Source organism: Dermacentor silvarum, chromosome 3 (assembly GCF_013339745.2).
Source record: "Dermacentor silvarum isolate Dsil-2018 chromosome 3, BIME_Dsil_1.4, whole genome shotgun sequence".
NCBI classification, from domain to species: domain Eukaryota; kingdom Metazoa; phylum Arthropoda; class Arachnida; order Ixodida; family Ixodidae; genus Dermacentor; species Dermacentor silvarum.
Genome location: NC_051156.1, coordinates 64,843,116 through 64,866,445, shown reverse-complemented (window position 1 = coordinate 64,866,445; position 23,330 = coordinate 64,843,116). Strand labels below are relative to the sequence as shown.

Below are 23,330 nucleotides of genomic sequence, written 5' to 3'. Positions count from 1 at the left end.
TTATGACACTGGGCATTGGCCTATCTTCGGTGAATGCCAAAAATATCTGCAGGAGAGCACATACTTAAGTAATACCTGGTTTTTGTCTTCTGAAATGCTTTTAATCTTTAGAAAACTTCTAATTTCAGTCTTGCTGGCTGATGGAAATTGAAAAAGCAGTTCTTGAGGGCAGAGATGAACATCGCACTTGGAGCATATGAAAACCGCTTCTTCTTTGAAGTTAGATTGTTCGCACCTCTGCCACCATGTCTTTTATAAGTAGTCGGTGCCCCACACACTCATCCTGCCACCTGCAGTTGGAACTGGCTTCACAAGTCCCCTCCTCTTCGTCACTAAGAATGGTTTCATGGACGATGACAGCCTACTGCTCTGGAGCCGCGTCTATGTCCTATTTTACGTTATACTGCTCACAGAAAGAATTCTGAAATATCAAACTGGAGTCTTCAGCCTCCGACTCTCAGGCAGATCCTTGGCACCGCAGCATCTCGCATTTCTCAATGTGTGTTCGTCCATTCCATCTTTTTTTATTGCTAAGAGGCATGCGTTCGGAGCCACAGTATTTGAATATTTGAATACTGAAATTCCAGAGTTATAATACCGGGTAATAAAGAGCTTGAAAAGTTGGTTTTTAGCATGGATAGTAATTTTTATTTATTTTATCAGAAGGGCCCAATGCAATGAGGGATAGGTGGTGTTCTCGTGGTACAAATAATTTACAATTCAGCAGTTGTGGATGCTTCGTATTGAAAGCTTTAAGCATGAAACACAAAAAACTGCAGCAAAAACTTTCAAAAGCAATTTATTTCCCTAAGAAACTTTATTTTTATTTTTTTCGCATTATATTATGTACAAAGCTTCTGGAATTAAGCTATAGTGTATCTTCTGGTCTTTACTAGCTCATAGCCATTGCTTCGCAGGGTGTTAAGGTCTTGGCCTGGGGCTGCAATAGCAGAAAAAGAGCGAGAAAAGCAGTGAGTGCAAATAGTCACAGGGTAAATTTGACAGCAATGGAACCAGACAGCAATGTTGCTCTACAGGTTAGCTGGGGAGTAATTACAGCACAGGTATTTACGCGACACAATTTATCTCCTAAAAATCCCCCCTGCCCGCCCCAGGAAAAGAAGGGTGGGCTATAACGACATGCACACAGTACTTGAGTGCACACCAATGAGCGATTATTTGTACGTGCAATGTTTGTCTTGTGCAATTTTTTTTGTAACTTTACCACCATAGTAGCAAACACCAGCAAATGTGCCTTGGAGATGCTCAAAGCATAATTTCATACAAATATACTAGAAAGAAATCTGGTGCTAATGGGTCTTTTTGATTTGTCATCCCAGACTGCCCAAGACTGTTTCAGATGCTGTTTTAAGTCAATGAGTGGACAGTCATTGAATAGTCCTGGGCAGCCAAGAATGACAAATAAATGAGGCCTATTGTATATGCGTGCAGCCGGTACAGTGCTTCTACCAGCATGGGAATAATAAGCAGAACATGGCTTTGTCTAAGCTGTGTCCTTTTGGCTTCAAACAGCCTTCTGGCATCTTTTTTTAAGACAAAAATTACTATTTCAAATTTTCTGTACAGTAAGATTAGGCTCACTTACCCTCTAGTTTCTCCCACTCAATTATTTCCAGAACACAACAACAACAAAAGAAGTTCTGAATATAGTATTTAAAAGTCACCCATGGTGAGTGTCACGAGTGGCTCAAAAGCCATTCAGATCTAGCGACACACATACTCAGAACTGTTGAGACTTATTTATGCAGTCGAAATTACATAAGAGACTATAGTAGTATTCAATGAAAAGCACTTCAAACACACGCACAATCAAAAACACAATGACTGACGAATATCTATATAAATGGCGATGTCATTGTAACTGTGTAAACAGGTTTGGCTTTCCAGGGTGAGCCCCAACAAGATGCCTTTGTAACAGCGACCTTAAATCAAGTAATTTAAGACATTAACCAAGTTTAGTTAATTAACCAACAGACTGCGAAGAATATCCACACGCCCAACTTAATATTTGCCAAGATAGAAGAGGCACACAGCATAGAGGATTCTCGGTGCATTTTAGCCCATTATATAAAACTATGTTTCCATTTCAGCCAACCGCTGTATATTGTACATCAACCACATACAGTGTAGACCGCTTATAACGTAAGTTGCCGGAGTCGCGAAGATCTGCGCTATAAGCGGTAGCGCACTATAACCAAAACAACTATTTTATTGCGATAATGGACACTCCAGGCGCATTTCTGCCATCACTGTCACCGAGCTCTAGGTTCCGTATTCGCTTACTAAATAAATTAACAAGCAAGGTGTCACGCACACACAAGCAAACACGAACACATCTCCCTCATTGACCGCGGAAACGTACTGCCAAAACGCTCGAGTAACGAAGCGCAGCGAGCGAATTAACCTTCGTGCTATCATGCCTCTCGCTTTAACGCGACCTATAAGCTGCGAAAACATGGCGTGCGGCAGACTTTCCTCGTCGCAGATTGCTTTCAAGATAGGGCCAAGGTGATCGTATCGCCGAAGTGGATCGTCGCAGATTACGTCCTGCTTCAGTTCACTGGAACCGTTCAGCAGTGCTTTGCTGGCAAAAATCCTCTCCTTCAGTCCCGAATGCAAGTTTCAGATTCTCCGAATGCCCATGATGCGGCCCGATTTCCGTCCCTCTCCGCACACATGATCACTTTCCTTTTAAATGCGGCATCATGATGAACTCGGTACTTCATGCTGATAGAGCAGACGCAGAGAACGTGAAGACAGACGGTAGACTATTTCCTAAGCACGTATACTGCAGCACATGGAGAAAGCTACGGTAGCTAGGCTCGACATGCATGTGAGGCGGCAATCTTGAAATGCCGACGGCTATATGGTAACGCAGATTTAGGGTCGTATTCGATTCTAACGCACGCAATTTTTGGATCTGTTTTATCGGAAAAAAAGTGCGCGTTAGATTCGAGTAAATACGGTATTTGTAACTTGAGGGGAGCGTTTGCCGTCTAGGTTGACTGCCGAACTTCCAGGCAGCCGCACTGTAACCGGTATTTCGTGTCCCGCAGCTGCACTATAAAGGATACACGTATACATAGAGTGCTATGGGAAAATTAAGGGGAGTCTGAAAAGACCGTATTATATCCGGTCCTGCACTATAAGCGGTTACGTTATAAGTGGTCTATACCGTATTTAATGAACACGGATGCACTTTATGTGTACCATCTGTGTCTTGCTTATGCCATCAACCTTCCCACAGAAGCTTCATGTACTACAAAAAAACCAAACTGTCCGATTAATGCTTGTGACAAAACTCCTCTAGCTTAAAGGTTGAAAACATCGTAAAATGTTGTGGTGGCTTGTCTTTCACTTTGGTCTTTACATTGGTGGTTCTGTATGTGTTGTACCATGATGCTTCACACCACTGTTTCTTACAGCCGTGTTTCTCAGTGCTCACATGCCTCGCATGTGCGCATAAAATCCATTGCTCTTTAATAAAATCCCACGTTTTAAGTTCAGTGCGTGTCCCGTCACTTGTTCCTTTTCATCCTTATCTCTGTTTGCACTGCTTTCTCAAGGTGAATGTATGCACCCATTTGCCCCACTATTAGTTTTCTTTAACTAAAAAGAATGGTAAACTCATTCCGTCATGGTCATGGCGGAATTAAATCTGCAGCCAGGATGCTGCAATGTGATCCTTCCTGTCCTTCCTCCTAACAAACTCCTGACCTACAAATACCTGACCTGCTACTGCTTATTGAAAGAAAAGAAGCAAGGACAGGGATAGAGGAGATAGATTACAATAAGATGATAAAACTAATGAATGATGTCGGAAAATAATTGTTTAGGCTTGTGAAATATATTTTCGAATATTTGATCGATTATTGTACTATTCAATATTTGCTTCAGCTCAAATTTCAGTATTCTAGGTATGCAAAATGAATGAATATACGTATCTTTTTCGCGTATAAGCCGCACCGCCAATTACAACACCCCGGAAAGAAAACATTCACGCATATTACCTGCAGAAATAACTGCATACAATGCCCAAATCCTTGAAAAACTCATCTAGATTGGCGGATGCATATTTTCATACTTTCGGCCAGCTGCTCCGTTTCCACTTCTTCAGTGATGCTGATGTGCAGAACGTTGCCCTAAAGGTGGTTTCACAGCAGCACGGTTCGCACTGCCATTAAGCCACACCTCAAGTCAAATTTCGCATATACATTCGAACATAATTATATCTCGTTTATTTATAACGAAATAATGGATATCACGAAGTAAAAGAAATTCTCCTTCCAATGGATATAACCAAGTAGATTCGTCTCCGAAACCAACAAACATCCAACCGTTGCGCGCCGAATACGTCACTTTAAGCAGGGTTCGGCAATCGTCCGCTGCGGCAGTTGGTCCCTGCGTCAAATACACCGTCAAGCAACACTGGTCTATCTTACCGCCACACGTAGCTCTGCACCTGCGCACAAGCTGCAGCTCACTATCACACTTCTCCACTGACTTTTCTCTCTGTTGTGTGTGCCTGTCTGCGCAAGCCGCGCCATGCTGCACGGCAGCGCGAAAAATTACTGCATTCACTTTTACTGCACGGTGCAGCTGAGCGGCGTCTCCGAGATCTCCCCGGCGCAATCTCGGGGGTCACGTGCAAGCCTGCACAAGTCGCGCCATGCTGCGCAGCTTAGCGCAACGGTGCGATAGATTAGTGCATTCACTCCTATCTTTCTCTACGGCACGCCAAAGCTGGACCTGGCCTCCAAGATCACACTTAGGCCATACTCAGGTCGTGCACACTCAGGCCATGCCCTGGTCACACTCAGGCAGTGCATTCACTTCTCCCTGCGGCACGTTGCACGGGCTGGCAACTGGGCGTGGCCTCCGTGATCACATTGTTACTCGTGCAATCTCGGAGGCCACTAACCGTTCGAGCCAAGTTCGCCTGCCTCCTCGATCACACAACGGAGCGCTATGTTGTGTGCCACGTGCTGCTCGACCGCAATGAGCCAAGAGGAAAGTGGACACGAAAGACCACCGCAATGGAACAGAAGACAGCTATCTATATTTAGGCTGTCGTGTCAAGTGAAGAAGGCGCATGTTGCACACGCCGAAAATTCATTTCTTGTTTTATTCAAATTTCATCGCATGCGTGGCTGCGTAGCGGTTCCGAGGGCCACAATGCCGTCTCCTTATTTCCATGTTTGCAACTGTGCACCCCATTGGGCATATATTGCAGTAATTGGTAATGGATATAACAAAAAAACGGATATAACGAAGCCCCAATTTGGACTCCCTTTTAGTTCATTATAACGAGGTTTGAGTGTAATCCGCACCCCAATTTTACTGTTAAGTTTTAAAAAATTGTCTACGTGTTGGAAGAAAGGACTACCTTAAGCTTGCAAGTAGATGGAAAGCAGCAAGATGAATTTGCGCAACATAGCATAAAATGCTGGCGTCGCACAGTCAAGATCGCACTTCACAACCTCGCAACGATGCACGATGGGTGAAACGTAATTGTTGAACTTGCATTTTTGCATGAAACTATCTGAATAACTGCACTTTGAAAACAAACCGACTCCAGAGATGAACTTGTTTCGATTTTTGTAAGCAAAGAACCAACTTTTCTTACCCCCTATTCAGAAATGCATCTTAAGTTCAAGCCCATGCTTGACTTGATATAAATGACACTTGGCGTAAACGTGCCCAAGAAGCTCATTGTGTTTCCTTCGGTGCGTTCACGACAGGCGTCATTCAAATCAAGTCAAGCATGGGCTTCAAGTTAAGGTGCATTTCTGAATACGGGGGTAAGACTTGTCAATATCTGGCTCCTATGTTTATGCAAACCCCGCAACTATACAAAATATTTGCTTCAACTTCGCCTCGAACCAAGACATTTATATTCGCACAAGCCTAGAACTGTTGAACCCAGCAAGGAAGAAGCATGAAAGGCAAAGTAAGGCATTCACCACACTGTAGCATGAAGTATGGTGGACAGAAACTTGTCCTTTCACTAATGATAGGAGTGCTGTCATGTGTTATGCAAGCACTGATGGTTCACTATGCTTGGCAGGCAATGCTTTTTGCCAATGGTTTTTCAGCCAGCAATGGGTGACGTGTGCTGCAAGGTATGCAAATGGGATGGAATGCAAGGTCAAGTTTATTTAACAACTGTAGTGGTCATTCTGACACTTATGTTGCTCTGGCTATATGCAACTACTCCAGCATCATCCAACTTTGCTATGGCAGTTGCTTACCAAGGTCGCCCATGAGCATGACAATGACTGTATGACACTGACACAGTGACAACGATGGAAAGACGAAGAAGGAATGACGTCGATGAATGACAAAGGCAGTATGATGACGATGGCATGACGACAATGAGATGACGATTCTTGAACTGAGTACAGTGCTGCAAAGCGTGAACACGATGAACAGACAATTTATGTTGTGCGTCTGTCTTGACTCTGCAGAGCTGCACTCTATGTTATTCAAACATAACGATGACAGCATGACGACGACATGAGGACAATGCGCTGACGACGAGTGTATTGTCACGTAGTAGTGACAGTGAAGAGAACAGTCATAAAACTGTGTATGATGAAAGTTATTCTTTATTGGGCGAACCTGTGCCCATAAAAGAAATTTACACTAAGCAAAACGATAGCGGCGAACACAGTCGGCGATCGGCGAAATCTGATCAGCGGCGAAACGCATTGGCTTTTATACGGGAGTCATCGAAGGTTCCAGATTAATCCCTAGTGCCCACGTGTCTTCCAGAAAGTTCTATGCAATTCGCGTCGCTCATACAATCAGATTACATGAGCGTTGGTGACCACAGACGACGGATAGAAGCATCGATAAAGCTCGAGAAGCTTCCAATGCAGGCACGTCCTGCGCAGAGCGATAACGTTTAACTTTTGTTAGCCGGTGGAAAGCAGCCACTGGTAAAAGATAAGCATGTATACGTGTCAGCATGATGACAACGGTAAGATGACAACTGGGTGACAAGGCTGGAATGAGAATGATGGCACGTCCATGACGGCCACGGTATGACAATGGATGTATAATAGCAACTGCCTGATGACGATGGCTTGACAGCGGCGGCATAATCATGATTGAAAGATGACAGCATGATTACGATAGAATGAAGAAGGAATGACGTCGATGGGCTGACGAAGGCAGTATGACGAGGACGGCTGAAGACAGCGGGATGACGTTACTGATGTGATGACGATGATAACACGACGACGTGACGACGACGGTATGTTGAGTTGGATGTCGAAGTTAGAAAGGTGACGATGGAACGGACGACCACCACGGCATCACACGACGGTATGATGAAGCTGGAATGACGACGATGGCTTCACAATGACAGCATAATCATAATTGAACGATCATAGCAGAATTACGATAGAATGATGAAGAAGGAATGATGTCGATGGATCAACGAACGCGATACGATGACGATGGCATGATGAGAGTCGGATATTGAAGTTAGACGGCACGACAAAAATCAAATGATGAAGCTGGAATGGCGACGATGGAACAACCATGACGGTATCATGACCACAAGCATGTAACTAGTGACCCACGCCGGTAGATAATTTGAACCACTGGATTGGCGTAAGAGGCTAGATAGATAAATACATAGGCTCAATATGGCTGAAGTAGACAAAGAATGCTAATCGCATTAATAGTAGTGGCTCATATACCAATAATACATGCAACATGAATCTTTAAAATTATCAGAAACAAAAAGAGAAAGATATAAATACTACAGTGTTATTGCTGAAATACAAGAATGCAGAAGACTAGAATTCTACAGCAATATATGTTACTTGACGATTCACATCTTTTTTACAATATCAGTAGCATATTGATGTTTTTTTTTAAGTTTGGCATTAAATGATCCCTTAGAACATGGATATAACGATGTAAACCAAAATTTTTCTCAACAATATCAGCATGTAAGGAATACATTCCTATAACAAACATCAGACATAACGAAGGTATTTTTGTGTTCAGTGTGACTTTAAAATGAGATTGAACGTTACCATAGCTTGTTCAGCAAAAGAGAATTTTAAAGCAGCCACACCTAAGCAGCGGAACACTGCCCAACACTAGAGGGATAAGTTTTCAGAAAAGCGGCACTCATCTTTACCTACTTCAATGCATATGCATGTAGGCGAGCTTTAGCTCAACCCTGGGTAAATGGTGAGGGATTGTGGTATGTGAGACAAGAAAGTCGAGGAATTCTTGGAGCAGTAAGACAAGGCCTTGTTTCCACTGCGATAGCTACCGGGAAGATTATGAGGTCAGCCAAGGCAGTGCAGCTCACCATGATGAAGATGTGCGAGGGTAGCATCTCGTTGAGGAGGCCGTCGAGGGTGGAGGCAGCTGCGGTGCCCGGCCCCAGCACCAGGTGCATCCGGGGAAGGGGCACGTATCCCGGCAGCAGGGGGTACAGGTTGTACGTCAGGGTTTGGCACTCTCGTGGGAGGATGCGGAAGTGCAGCTGCGTGCACAGGAAGCAAGGACAAACAAGTCCAGAGAGAACATAAATTGCATCACATTGCGAGTATTTTCACTTGTGAGTGCAATGATCGTGTCTGTCTCATTCTTCTCATGCACTGTCTCTCTGCATTATGGCTAAATATGATCAACCTATACCACTTGCCGAATTTTCTGTTTTGATCAAGTACAAGCATTTTACAATTTACAAGTTCAAAATGAGGCAGTAATGCAAAGGACTTAGTTGAAGCAGCATCGACAGGTGCAATTGACAGGTGTAACTGGCCAACTGTCCCACCTAAATAGTGCCGTCACCAACCGATAATTCAGACAGTTCGATTATTCAAACAACTTTATGGCACAGCCACTGACCCTGCAGACTTAATCTATGGGAAACTTAAATTTTAGACCCTTTACAGCATGTTTATCAATAATTGAAATTCACCTGGATGACCGCATGCTGTAGACACCAAGTCTAGCAGAAAGGGCAATGTTTTTGTTTACATACATCACCGGCATGGTCGTTGGGCATGACATCGGCCAAAACTAGCGAAGCCTAATCGATCCAGTAGTTGTCGACTGGGTACAAACCACTGGACAAGCTAAGCCAGGCCACAAAATTGTAGAGGCTGTATTTGCAGTTTGTTACGCGAGTTACACGTCTCCAGCGTTTGCTCCCGTGTCAAAAAGCGACACAGTCCTGGGCAACTTCTTTGATTTTTATCATACAGAATTTTGAAGTGGCGCCAACTTCAATCTCAGTGTCGGCACCAACAAGAGCAGCAATGAAGCGATGGAAGTGCCAAACAATGGCAGTTGCGAAGAAGCTCACGATCATTCAGCTATCAGTGTGCAGTCAGCCACTGTTACGGCTGACTACACTCTGAGTGCAGTCAGCCACAGTCAGCCATGAAGAGGTGGTTCCATTCTTCTCTTCTGTACTGATTAGGACACAGGACATAGAACAGTGCATCATCTTTCTATATTACCAATACATTGGTAGTGATTAGCCTTGCATAGCACATGAAACTTGTGAGCAACTTCTGTCCTCACCTCCCCTCTCTTAACTGCTCTTTGAAGCATGTGAGTTAACAGAAAGAACAAATAAATGTGCTGCACTCGTACATCCATGGCCAGTTAATCTTAATGATGCAAAGGCTTTTTCATCATTCTGGGAAACACTACATCTGTTGAACACTACATTTGTTAGCAGTACTGCCCTTCTTCCGCCCACCAATCTAAATACATTTTTTTCACCTTCCAAGAAACATAACGAGGGCTCCCACAGGTCTTCATAATCAGTGACTCAAGTACCAAGCACTGGGTGCAGATTAAAGGACCCTACGTGTGACCAAGATTATTCCAAAGCCTTTCCTTTTCTTACAATGGCACTCTAGGCCCTGTGTTGCCCTTCTTATTATTCTCACTATCTTTTATCTTTCCTTTTTAGTTGCCTTTCCACCTTTCGCTGTGCAGAGTATCAAGCTTAATTGTTAAGCTGCTTTATTGGTATCAGTGCTCCGTTTTCTGTGCTTATTATGCAGTGCATAGCATACTAAGCTGGAATTTGCCAACAATCGCTGTGCTCTTTAAGTGAGGCAGTGGGCGTGCTTTTTATCACGAAGTGCTGGCGGCCAAGGGCAGGGCATGGGGGATAGTGATGAGGGAATGTGGAGGACATGCGGAGTGAACGAACAAGGAGTAGAAAAAAAAAATAGTTCACTGTAGAATTCATGTGGTATAAGGCGCTCTGTGGCAGCACATTGGCTCCACGCATGGAAGAAGCTAGTAATGCACGGCAGTTGCTTAGGTTATCAAGCCCCCGTGCATGGCCTCCATCTAAGATTGGGCCATCAGCATCGCCCAGTCTTGAAGGCCACGTCCCGCTCTAGCAGCCTGTTAGTGGTATGCGCTCCACACAGAACACCGCGCTGTACGCATGCACATTGTCACTCTTCCGCTTTTCAGTTTGTGTGCGTAAATACAGTGAAATCGTGATAATTTGAAATCTCTTTATTTTGAATTGATGGTTAATTCGAACTGCTCTGTTGGTCCCAGCAAAGTCCTATGTACTTGAATAAAGAAAAACTCCCGAGAATTCAGACTACAAAAAAAATTGAGCACGAATATTGCGAACCAAATTTCTCTGTCCCATGGACCATCTTTCGAACAAACTTGAGCAAAAGGCGAAGGTTTGATTCGTCACTGGCTGCTGTAATGTTGTGTGCCTTAAAACTGACAAGGAAAGATGAGCCTGGGAGCCAAGACTAAACCGGAGCGAGCAGAGTGCCCCACTTTTCAAATACAGCTTAAAAGGAGCCGGAAGAAATAAATTATGGAGATCCAATGCGCATCTTGAAATCCATGAGAAGCACAGCTTTCATGAAGCGGTTGTCACATGCTTTATATTTGCCCACTTCATTCCCGAGTCTGTAATGTAAAGAACACTGGTGCGCATGCATCTGCCCTCGCATACCCGTGCCATGCAATGCGATACATGTGGCGATTATCTCAAAGCGCTAGTTCGTGTTTGCCCGATAGAAGTATATGTGCGATTGTGGCCTAATGGTTAAAGCATCAGGCTGATATGCTGGGGAACTGAGGTTTGATCCCACCATTGGACATGCAATTAATCTTTTTTTTAGGTGTGAGCTGTTCGGCAAGACAGCACCAGCATCCAGCAGCCACGATCAGGAAAGTCCGGGAGGGTTTGCAAAGAAGGCTTCACTTTAAGAAAGTTGCAGTTTTGCTCGAAAGATGATGCATTGACAACTGATAGCAATAACAAAGCATTAGACAACTGCACAAAGTAAGGTTCGAAGTTTTATCGGCTGTATAAATTGCTGTAAACATTCGCTTACTGAATAAATTAACAAGCGTGGTGATGCGTGCGCAGGCAGATGTGAACAGATCTCACTCAATGACCACACTCTGTAAGACTGCTAGCATGATGAGAGTGCCTGCCTCGGAGAACCGATGCTCCGGCCTGCCTCTTGCTTCAATGCATGTCTGACACTTGAGGTTACATGACCAGCAATACTAGGCACGCAGGAAGGCAGCACATGTGACGCAACCAGCTGTCTCAACTCTACTAGCCTTTGCATCCTCTACAGAACACAGTCGATCCCGGATATATTGAACTCGAAGGGGATCGCGAAATAGCCCGATATATAGATAATTCGAAATACAAAATATGACTATCTGACGCGTTTCTGAAACCTCCACATGTCTTGAGCAGCTTTCAGAGATAGTGAAAAGTGGGAATTAACTGAGTTGTGCCTCCAAGGCTGTGCCAAATGCACAAAAGTTTATTTTTTGGCGCACAAATGTCAGAAGTCGCTCACGCTACGGAATTGTCCTTGATATACTGATCACAACACTAACCCTAAAAGCCCACCTCACTAAACCACAGTGCACCTCGCAAACATATATGCGCTTGTTGAGCATTTTTATTCAGGATGAAGTAGAAATTGACGTAGCACGAAAGCAAAGCAGCCAGTACAAATCTGATATGCACCGTGCTGCCAGCAGTGCATGTGTACTGCGAATCGCCTCTGATGTGCCTAATCACCATGCCACATTACAATATGTCGTTTAAATGGCCGATCCTCATACGTTGACAACCAGTCCACCAGGCAGATTACTGTGTCAGGTTTCGGTTTCGAGACCATCTCTGTCCTCTCTCTTCGTCACTAGTCGTCATCTCTTCTCGCCTGCCCATCTTTCTTTGCGGCACGCTCAGTGCTCCTGCACCTCACGGTTCTCGGCCTTTCCCGTCCAGCCTCTGCATCGTGAATGCCAACAATACACAGATGCAGCTAGATTCAAAAATGGCTTTCAGCTTGGAGAATACTTAAGTCCATTTCCACTCATATAAACCTGCAAGCACTAATGAAATATGCACTGTGGGGCGAGTTTTGTGCCCTGCTGCATCGATGGTCTTTCTACGAATTAAATGCAGATGCGGGATTTGGTGGACTCATTAAATCCCAACTGTAATGTAAAAACCCATTCAAGCAGAAGTTGAGACATTGTGGTCGGATTCGTTTTGGCCGCTGCTTGCGGAACACTAAAATGCCGTTCATGGAAAGCCCTGGTCTACGAAAAAATCAAACCTCTCGGCGCAGACATCTCCAGTTCGGCATTTTGCGCCCAGAGTCTCTCAGTGAGAAGCTCGAGTGTTATCCATGCTTTCTTGTGAAAAGTGTGTCGGACCAGTAGGCCTTTTGCATTCTTGAAACAGAGTGGCGATCTGCTCTTGCCGATAACAAATGAATGCAGTTTGCATGAGCCCTCCACATGTGCAGAGAGCAAACCCTGCTCGTCTTTTCTCCACAGCAGGTACTGCCCTTCAGATTCAACGTTTTGTTTGACAGCATTGGCCAAAACAGTGACATTTCAAATTTGTCAGCACTGAATACATCTTACGGCGCAAAAAGTGATCGCGTACCCGCTAGGAAAAGCACACTTGCAGAGGCACAGTGCAGTGTTCGATATATCAAATGTCCTGGTGAAGGGGAGTTCGACGTACAGTTAACCTCGATATAATAAACTTCAATATAACAAAATTCTCAATATAACAAGTATGCAACTTTTTATAACTGCTTGTTAATAGAACACCATGTATATTTAGAACCTCAATATAACGAAGTGTGTTTAGACACAATTTAAATATAACAAAATTTCACTGTCGTCGTGAAGAAATAGAGACAATAAATGAAAACTTCTGTGGAGGCAGCGCCGCGCGCAGCTGCTCAGGCCCCTGTATCTTGAAAGCACCTGCGTCACGGACACAGTCCGCCTTACTTTGTGTTTTTGTGGCTTAGTTCGCATTAATGCCAGATGCAGCACGAAGGTCAATTCGCTCGCTGCTGCTTCCGCGCTTCCTTAGCTTGGCGTTCTGACCGCAAATTTCTGCGGTCATCAAGTGAGATGTGTTCATGTTTGCTTGGCACGCATGACACCATGCTTGTTAATTTAGTTAATATGCCTATGTTTACAAGTTTATACGGCCGATACAACTAGTATCCTTACTTTGTATAGCTGTCCACTAATTTGCTATCGCAACCGCTGCTTTGCCTCTCGGGCGAAAATGCAACTTTTCACAAATGCCTAATAGTTTAGAAGATATTGCGGCTCCTTTTGTGTAAGAGAAATCTATCGGTGACTGTACTTACTTCCATAAAAGGTCAAATTTCAATATAACGAAATTTCGATATAACAATGCAAATTGCCGATTTTACCGACTCGGTTACATCGAAGTTGAACTGTGCATGTAGTGCAGCACCACATAGTGGGATTTCCAAGAAGATGCTATGATTATTCAATATAGACATACAGAGATATTTTCGATACAGAATTCTGAGTTTGATATATCCGCGATCGACTGTATCTCCAAGATGATCATACACATAGGCCGTGTATGCGCACACGGACAGCCGTGTGCAGCCAAGGTCGGCACGGTAGAGGAGATGTGCGCTCATCTGTCTCTCTCTCCCCCAGCGCGCACTAGGTCACATGACCCCAACACTGGGCACGTGGGAGGACGGCGTGCATCAAGCCACCATCCTTCTCGGCTCACCCTCGCACGCTTTACCTCGTACCCACAGCAAACAGCCCAGCTGTTAACTCACTTGGACTTTATACGGTACCTGAGATTCTCTCGGCAGATGTCATTGTGCACCGATGGAGGAAAGATAAGACTTCTTTAATGCGATCCAAGGAGGGTTTTGGCTTTGCACACTGTACGTCACAATTGATCAGACGCTATATTTAAAGAGGCTCCCTTGAGAATTCCATTTCATTCGAATAAATTTTTGGCTCCCTTGGAGCTCGAATTAAGGAGATTCTACTGTACTTTCCTCTTTGGCATGTTTTCCATGTTATTTATTGTCCACTTCAAGCAAAAGCTATCTGTAATGGCTGGTCCTCGGGCATTAAACTTTCAACGTTCACAACCTTAAAAAGATAGAAATCTCCCAGTCGCATTCTTTGATTGTCAGATATGCCCAGCTGTGCAGTCTACATGTTTTGTACACGTTGCAGACATTGAAAGTTGTTGTTTTGGTTAAAGTGCGGTACTGCTTATACTTCGGACATTTGCGGCTACAGCGACTTATGGGGGGACGTGGCTTTGAAAATCAACTTCCTGATTTCTTCATGGATTTTGATGAAAATTGGCACAAATGTTTAGAATGTCTCCCTAATACTTCCACAAAAGTTTCAGAGTGATACCTTGAGAACATTTTATTGAGCAGCATTTTTCTCTCTTGAACTTTCTGGAGGGCCTGGAGAGCTTAAAAAACATGATGGAAGGCTCGTTGAGTATTGACTGCATAGCTCAATGCGTGCTGAAGGTCGTGACAGTCTTACTTTTTTTTTTTCGCAACATAAATTTTTTAGATAGTCATTTTTCAAGTTACCTTCGCACCAAGCACACTTTCGGGGTGAACGAATAGCCACGCCATAAATTTATAAAATGTCAAGATAAAAATGCGAGACTGTCTCGACCTGCACTGTAGTCCAAGGAACGTGACAAAAAAAAAAACAGAATCAAAATAGGCTAAACGGTAACGAAGAAATCAGCTCCAGAAACTGAGCAGAAAGGCGAAAAAACAGTTTTGAGAAAACGGCTCTCAAAGTTGCACCTTCTCTTCAGTTCTCTAAAACGCACCAAAGTTGTAATCTTTGATGTGTTTTGTGACATGGGGCTTCTTGGACATGTGGCCTCTGGTCTGCTGAGCCTTCGTTCTGCCTTTTTCATGTTTGTATGGCATTCTTTACTGCTGTTCTACAAAGAGCATGGTGCCTGGGTTTCAAACCAAGTGAGGTGCAGAACTATGTGGGCATAAATATACAGTAGTTCTAGCGTTGTATCTGCAGACTGCCTCATTGATAGCAGCCTATAGTGCAGTCAATGAGGCATTGTTTTCTTTTGGTAGAATCGACCATGTTACTGAATGAAGGCTCTCAGCAGCCTTCTGAATCATCTTCCATTGACAATGGCTATGGAGGTTAGGAGAGCCACTGATAGATAGGCAGCAATGCAGCTGCTAGGTGCTTTCCAGCCTGTACTTTTTGTATCATGCCTCACTTCTACAGCCAGGTGTCTGTGCCAGCCCAAGTGGTCTAGTGAACAGAGCTCATGATGAGGTTCTCTTTATGAAGGGGTGGTATGATAGGTATTATTACTAGATATCGTGGCATTACGATAACAGAGTCGGCGGGCGATGTGCTAAGTCGCGGGTCGATCCGAGGTGCCGATGTGTGAAATGCCTGGTCGCGGGTCCGCGGAATAGACGCTCGACGAGCTTAGTCGCGCAGTCCGAGGTGCCGATGCGCGAAATGCCTGGTCGCGGGTCCAAACGCTCGGTAAGCTCAATCGCGCAGTCCGAGGTGCCGACGCGCGAAATGCCTAGCCGCGGTTCCGAGGAATAGACGCTCGAGGTGTCGACACTCCATGAGCGATGTGCCGACACGCGAAATGCCTAGCCGCGGGCTCGAGGAGTCGACGCTCAAGGTGCCGACGCGCTAAGTGCCTAGTCGCGGGTCCGAGTCGACACTCGATGAGCGATGTGCCGACGCGCGAAATGCCTAGCCGCGGGCTCGAGGAGTCGATCCTCGATTAGTTTAGTCGCACAGTCCGAGGTGCCGACGCGCGAAATGCCTAGCCGCGGCCTCGAGGAGTCGAGCTCGCGGTGCCGACGCACGAAGTGCGTAGCCGCGAGTTCGAGGAGTCGACACTTGTTGAGCGATGTGCCGACGCGGGAAATGCGTAGCCGCGGGCTCGAGAAGTCGACGCTCAATTTGCTTAGTCGCGCAGTCGGAGGCGCCAACGCACGAAATGCTTAGGCAAGGATCCGAGAAGTCCGCGCGCGATGTGCTTCATCGCAGAGTCGGAGACGCCTACGCGCGAGAGGCTTAGCCGCGTGTCCAAGCATTCCGTGCCCGAAGCTCGGTCGCGAAGTCCGCGTCACCGATGCTCGGAATGCTTAGCCGCGGGTCTGAGACGTCCACAAAAAGCGGGATCGGCCACGCTACTGCTATGGCCACGTATCGCCCGCTTTAACACTCGTCGAAATTACGGAAACTGTCCGGAGCTCGCGAGGACACCGCAACAAGCGGAGCAGACGACGCCATCACGGAGCGAGCACCGAACCAATGGCGAACCTCGCTGGAGTCACGTGGCGGGCGCGGCCAATCGGTGGCTCCGGCACGACCTTCAATCATTTGCTTTTTGTGTGCTTGTTTCTGTATGGAGGAGATAGCTGAAGCGGCAGATTTGAAGACGGAGAATTGCGCTTTCCAACGAGACCAAGATGGCGGCGCTCGGTTGCGCCGTTCCGAAGATATCGTGGCTTGAAAAACGCCGTTTTTTCGCGATTTCCGCGGAATTTTTCGGCACCTTGGCTGATACAACAATTTTTTTAGAGCACTTCTACTTGGTTTTCAGTGATGATATTTCGGAATCAGATAGAATAAGAGTTACAGAAACTGAAAATGTGATTTTCAAAAAATCAATTTTTTTGCCATTTTTCGCGATGCGAAAGCCGCGTCCCCCCTTATGTTATAACATCTTACGTTACGCTGCAGTGCGTTTTTTTTTTTTAACGGTGAGAAAACAGACACAACACAGAGAATGTGACAAACACGAAAACAGACACGTGTGATGTCTGTTTTATCGCCATTAAAAAGAATGTACAGTAAACCACACTAACTTGACCAGCAACAGTCCGTTTAAATGAACTACTGCAACTACCTGATCTCGCTTAAACCTCCAGCAAGCAATCAACCAATCAAACCAGATCGCCACACAACCCCATTCTCACCAGTTTGTTGCCGGAGTACATGAAGGCGTCACTGGAATCCATAACCAGCTCGACGTCCTGCACGAGCAGGGTGCGGTTATGCAGCAAGTAGCTGACCATCAGCGGGGTCCGCACCCGGCCATGCGCAGGCGCCACCAGCTCCAGCAGGAGTGGGCATGCCTGCACTGGCACTGCTGGGAGTGATACCGTGTGGGTTGCCATGGCGGGAGCACCTTCCCTGTAAGGACAAGCCGCCGGGAAATGCCACGAGAGTCCTCCTCTGATCTGTGGGTCCCTATACAGTAGAACTTCATCGATATGACCCTGTTAAGTACGATTTCTTGGAGCCAACGTTCGCGACTGAGAACACAAAAAATGACCCAATACAGTTACGCTTCTTTTTACAGATTCATACGTTCCCGGAGACTACAATCTTTCGGCAGCAACTTTCACTACATTGCCAAACTGCAACCGTATGAGACACTTTCTGTCTGCTAGATCCCATGTAAACAAGTAAAGGCGCGAGGCACGCATGATCAAGAATAGTGGCAGCCCGCCGCAGCAGCTTCCCCATAGTACTCGCCCGCCCATCTCACGTTGATGAGAGTGACAACTGATCATGAGAGTGTTAATTGAGCAGCCCACCTCTTCCACTGCAGGGTGTACTGTCCAAGGCAAGTGAGTGCATCCGCAGGGTTGGGAGCCACCAGGCACAATAGGTCCCGTGCCACCTCACCATTGTTCAGCTTCACTGCAACACACAGGAACAGCACTGTCAGGTGCCAGGCAGCAACAATACCACACTTCTACACAAACATTGCAGAATGTCAACGATATAAAAATCTCTTTTTTTTTCATTTAACGCAATGCAAATACTGAAACAGCTGTCAACATGTTTTATGTCTGTCTCTGTGCTGGGTTCGTTTTGTTTGTGCACCACACATAAGAGGTGTTTAACAGAATGAAGCATAACTCGGCAATATCTTAGGTTTGGTTAGCTTGTCTTCATTTTATCCCAGTACATTATTGAGAAGAGGAGATAGCATGTAAGGAGCTCATAAGTGAGGTCAGGTTGGGGATCAGGCAAGGCTGCTGGATGCACAACAGACTAAAATTTTACTTTAATCACCTACAGCTAATAGCCACTGATCTTCTAGTGCAGAGTGTTATAGTGTCCCTATAAAGACTCTAAAGGCCAGAATAAGTTGACCCGTATTAGTATATTACCCTATAACGATACCAAAACAGCCACTTGTAATGGGAAATGATGCTTGGTAAGCCACAAAGGACACAAGAGCAAAGTATGGCTGGCAACACTACTTTAACTTTCTGCGCCACCTCACCTTGACATCACAGATTTTTACAATGCCTGCTTGGGTCATGCTACTTTTTTTTGTTGGTAAAGATGGACAACTTTGTACTCTTATACAGTGAAAAGACTGAATTGGGCAAGATTCAAAAACTATTACATCCCCACAATTGCCCAAGTACGAAAAAATAAATAGTTTGATATTTAGGACGTCCCACTGTTGTACAGGCAATGATGCTTAGGAGCAAAAAAAAAAATTATGTTTGGCCTTCATTTCCTCTTGTAAACAACCTGTAATGAATCAGAGGTGGTCATAGCGCTAGAAGACACGGACAAGAACGAGAGAACAGGACGAGCGCTCGTCCTGTTCTCTCGTTCTCGTCTATGTCTTCTATCGCTATGACCACCTCTGATGTATATAACCAACTAGCCCAAAAAGCCATACTTGTAAACCTGTAATGAACTTATAATCAACAAAAATAGTGAGGAAAGTATACTTTATCAGTTTAAACTGACTTAGTGTGTCTCTTTAGTGGCTTGTGTCAATGTCACGAGCGAGTGTTATTACGCAAAAAAAAAATTGCTAAGTTTATACGAATCCTGTCATAACAATGGGCACATCTGTCAGTAATTCTCACTGTAGCTGCATGAATATTTATCTGATGTTCATTGATACTCTTCTTTAGGCAGTCTCCAATCTTCAATGTCCAAAGTAAATGCAATTCACCAGTGACTCACACTTGGCTACACGCTGTTACAACTGCATGTGCCAGGTAGAGCTGAACAGAACACAATAACACAAGACTCAATAGCAAAAGAAATTGCGCACTTTATCAAGAAGAATGACTTAATTCATGTTAGCCAGCTGTTGGATGCCTTCTTAGACGGTGAAGTGGCACTTTTGAGAAAACAAGTGTCTTTTCACTTGCTTTTTATGCTTTCTCTCTATCTTTGATCAATTTTTTAATGAGTTGGAACTGAAGCGCATGACATGCATTTGCATGCCTCTTGCAGAAATGGTGCCGATACGGCTTGTGTGGTCAACATGATAATTCTTTGCCGGCAGGGCGTTGAGTGAGACGCCATTGCGGAAAGCTTACCACTGGTGTATTCGTTCCTTAAGTAAAATTGCATCATCGCAAAATTCCTCATGCGGCCCGAAGTAGTTGCATGAAATGCACTACTGCACACACGTACTGTCGCAGCAAAGTATGTTGTATTTGCACCACCTAGACATAATTTGTCTGTTGTAGCTGATAGTCCGTTATATCCGGGTCCATTAAAAGCGGAACAGGTTGCATTGGTAATATAGGGAAACCAAACTAAGTGAGACAGATAGTCCGTTATATCTGAAAGTACGTTGCATGTGGATCTGTTGTAACAGGTGTGGATGTATACAGCAGTTCAGATTAACCACAATTCACACTTTTAAAACTTAGAAGTTTCATAGAATTATTTTGTTGGTTAGTACTCAATCCAGATTCAAAAATCAGAAGTTCGCACACTCCCAACATTACAAAGAGTAAGGTTATTTCTGCTATTGTAAAGTTATCTATAACCGTAGTAGGTACAGTAATAAGTTTGGCCATAAAATTTTATCACAACTCAATTTAGTAAAGGGAACAGGCATTCCCGGAAAAAGCCTCAAGGGCACAAGATTTGAAAAAAAAAAAAAACTGAAGAAAGATAACACTTTCTCTCGCATAATGACTTGTCACAACACAATGCATGCATTACTCGCATTCTTCGCACCATCTTACCAGGTCAATGTGGAACCTATGGACCACACGTGCCTTGCATTCTAGTGGACAACTGTTTGTCATATCTGTGATGCCTACAGTTGTTATTGATTGAATTCTAAGTATTTATCCTTTAGTTACGCAGTTGTGACCCCAAGGACGCTGTTCATTAGCATAAAATAATGTGCCTAGATAAGTTTCAAGGCAGTGCCATCCCCCTACTAAATGAAGCGCCACCAGCACATCCAAAAGGTTTGAAACCTTTCAATACACCTGCAAAAGCAAATAGCTTCCAGCTTGTGTTGTACTACATTTATTATCAACACTCATTTTGAAACTATTCCGTGCATTAAATCCTTGTCCATGCACGTGTTGGCGTAAACCATGCTACGATAAAACACAAACTTTTTGGGGGTGCTAGCCGTCAGTGTGGTCAAATGGAAATGCCACATGACTGCACTAAGACAATCACACAAAAGCATAGCGTCATGAGAACGCGCGGATGAGGAGGACAGTGGTTAGATAAAAGAATTCTGCTGCCTTGAAACTTTTTATCTAGGGACCTTAGTATAAAACATAGCAAGACATGGTTACCCTGCCCAAGGTCTCAAGCTTTAAAGATAATAGAGGCAAGGTGATAAAACCATGGTAATGAGCACGGCCTTTGAACGGATAAACGCTGTCCTCGCGTTTCATTCTCGCAACTACGATGGTATAATTGAGGAGACCCAATGTCATAAAGAAAAACCTAGGTATATTAGAGATGCCACAATAAAGAGCCGCCAGTTTTAACTTGTTTAGCTCTGAACAGCTAGTTTCTTTAACGTCTACTTGTTTCTAACTACAAAGGTGTTTATGCATTCTGTCCCCATTGCAAGATGGTAAGCTTCTGCAAATATCGATTTTCTGGAAACAAAGTCAAAGCAAATAATTAGAATAGTGGCATTTGCATAAAAGCTTGACACAAGAGTCACATGTCAACAAATCTAAAAAAAAAAGACAGTTTTTTACTTGCGAAGAATGAAACAGTTTCACCCCTGGAATAGTTTCAAAGTACTGTTATTTAGATATTTTCATGCAATAATGCAAGTTGAATACTTTTTTGCAACCTACAATACCACAAAATATTCATTTACAGGCATTTGCTCAGTGTTGTTCTACAGTATACTTGAAGTATCGTGATGGTGGAGGACGTGGCAGCATTTTGTTCTCGCCCATCACGATGTAGGTGATGGCACAACCTTAAAAAGTGCGACCTTAATGCCAACACCGGCAGTTTAAGCTGTGTTACGCTAAATCCTTGGTGCTTTCCACCTACACACAAGATTAACCAATTCCGTTAAGTAAGCATGCAGACGAACTTGCTAGGCATGGTCGTCGTTTCTCAGTCTAGCCTGTACGCATGATCTCAGGCCCTATCAAAGATGAGTGCCAAACTTGCCACAACAGTTTGTTGCCCACCGCCACGCATGCCTCGGCTGTTAGGCTTAACCAGAACTGCTTTGCCGAGTGTTAGCGACCAAGATTACAGTTTTCTACCGAGTCAACACATATTTATTCTCAGCAGCTGTATGGGCCACACCACTCTCACGAGGCCAAGAAACCATTTCGCCAGCAAAAGTGTGAGTATGGGGGACAAATTAAATGGCGCGAACTTTCTTCACAGCCGGCATTTTTAACGACATTGTGCGCATGTACGATGTTAAAAAAAACTTAGCCGTACAACTTTCTGCATCCGGAACTTTGGTCGCTGTTAGGCACTGGTTCAAGAAAGAAGGTGGTGGCGCCACGAGATCAATATTCTAACAATCGAGCAGGTGCAAAAGTTGAGTCAGCAATTGTAAACGAATTTCTGTCTTTGGCTTGTCTTGCCTATGAGCCACGTTAAGGCAATGAAACTAGCTCACCGAAACCAAAACTGTCAATTATATGCCATTTTTATTTATATTCGTTTGTCCGTGAACACTTTGAGAACTTCGGATTCTGAAATTCGAGCCGAAGCAAATATTGAATTGCTTAATATTCCGTTAAGTATTCCAAAATATTGAAAATATTGAATATCTGCACATTACAGCTGCAAATAAAAGCCATGTGCTTGTACTTTACAATGGTACACCACAGCTGCACAGCGCTGCAGCAGTAATGGCCACAACATGGCAGTCTCGACCTTTGGCCATGCACCTGTCAAGAGCACGCACCTCCTTGAACGAGCGACTGGAACTCCTTGTCCACCGTGCTCACGTGAGGATTCTGCAAGACAAGTTCACAATCTCTTTTGCCACTGACATGACAAGGCAGCAGGCTGGCACCAAAGCAGTGATGCTGCATAACTCTGGTGAATGACACACTCTGTGGAAAATCTGCACCAATCTGGCATTGCCACGACACTTGGCCCAACTCCCCAAGCTCCATACAGCTTCATGCTGAGCACCACAACATTCACGAAGTTCGGTGACAAGGTGCCCTCTCTGTGTCTTTGATCACAAAAAGATGTCACAGAGCTAAAACAGGCACAGTTGTAACGATGAAAAAAAAAAAAAATTGAGGTGAGAGGGCACCAGATTTGTTGGGAGAAGGTGTCATGCATTCAAACAGAAGATAACACTAAGGTGCAACTAATTTTATGAAATCCAAGTAACATTACATGACCAATTCAGAAGCGTGCTCGCTGCAGCGCCTGTCGGCAGGTCTTCCCGTGGAAGCGACATTATAACTGGTATTTCGTCTTGCGCAGCTGCACTGTAAGCGGTATGTATATACAGTATAGACCACTTAGAATGTAACCGCTTATAGTGCAGGACCGGATATAGTACGGTCTTTTCAGACTCCCGTTAATTTTCCCATAGCACTTCACGTATATGCATACTGCTTACAGTGCAGTCACGTGAGACGAAATACCGGTTATAATGAGGCTTCCGCGGGAAAACCTCGCCGACAAGGGTGGTA

The 23,330-nt window shown here is 44.5% G+C and overlaps 1 protein-coding gene across 1 annotated transcript in view; it reads right to left on the bottom strand.

Moving 5' to 3' along the window:
* Positions 1–783: 783 nt before the first annotated feature.
* Positions 784–23,330, bottom strand: part of LOC119444441 (trafficking protein particle complex subunit 11-like) — a 141,415-nt gene continuing 118,868 nt past the window's right edge. The window contains exons 23-27 of the mRNA XM_049664594.1: positions 22,583–22,634; positions 17,982–18,087; positions 17,358–17,574; positions 8,357–8,533; positions 784–940 (exon numbers count right to left, since the gene is read on the bottom strand). Of these exons, the coding sequence (XP_049520551.1) occupies positions 893–940; positions 8,357–8,533; positions 17,358–17,574; positions 17,982–18,087; positions 22,583–22,634 (600 nt within the window). The 3' untranslated portion in view covers positions 784–892. The remainder of the gene's footprint in view (positions 941–8,356; positions 8,534–17,357; positions 17,575–17,981; positions 18,088–22,582; positions 22,635–23,330) is intronic.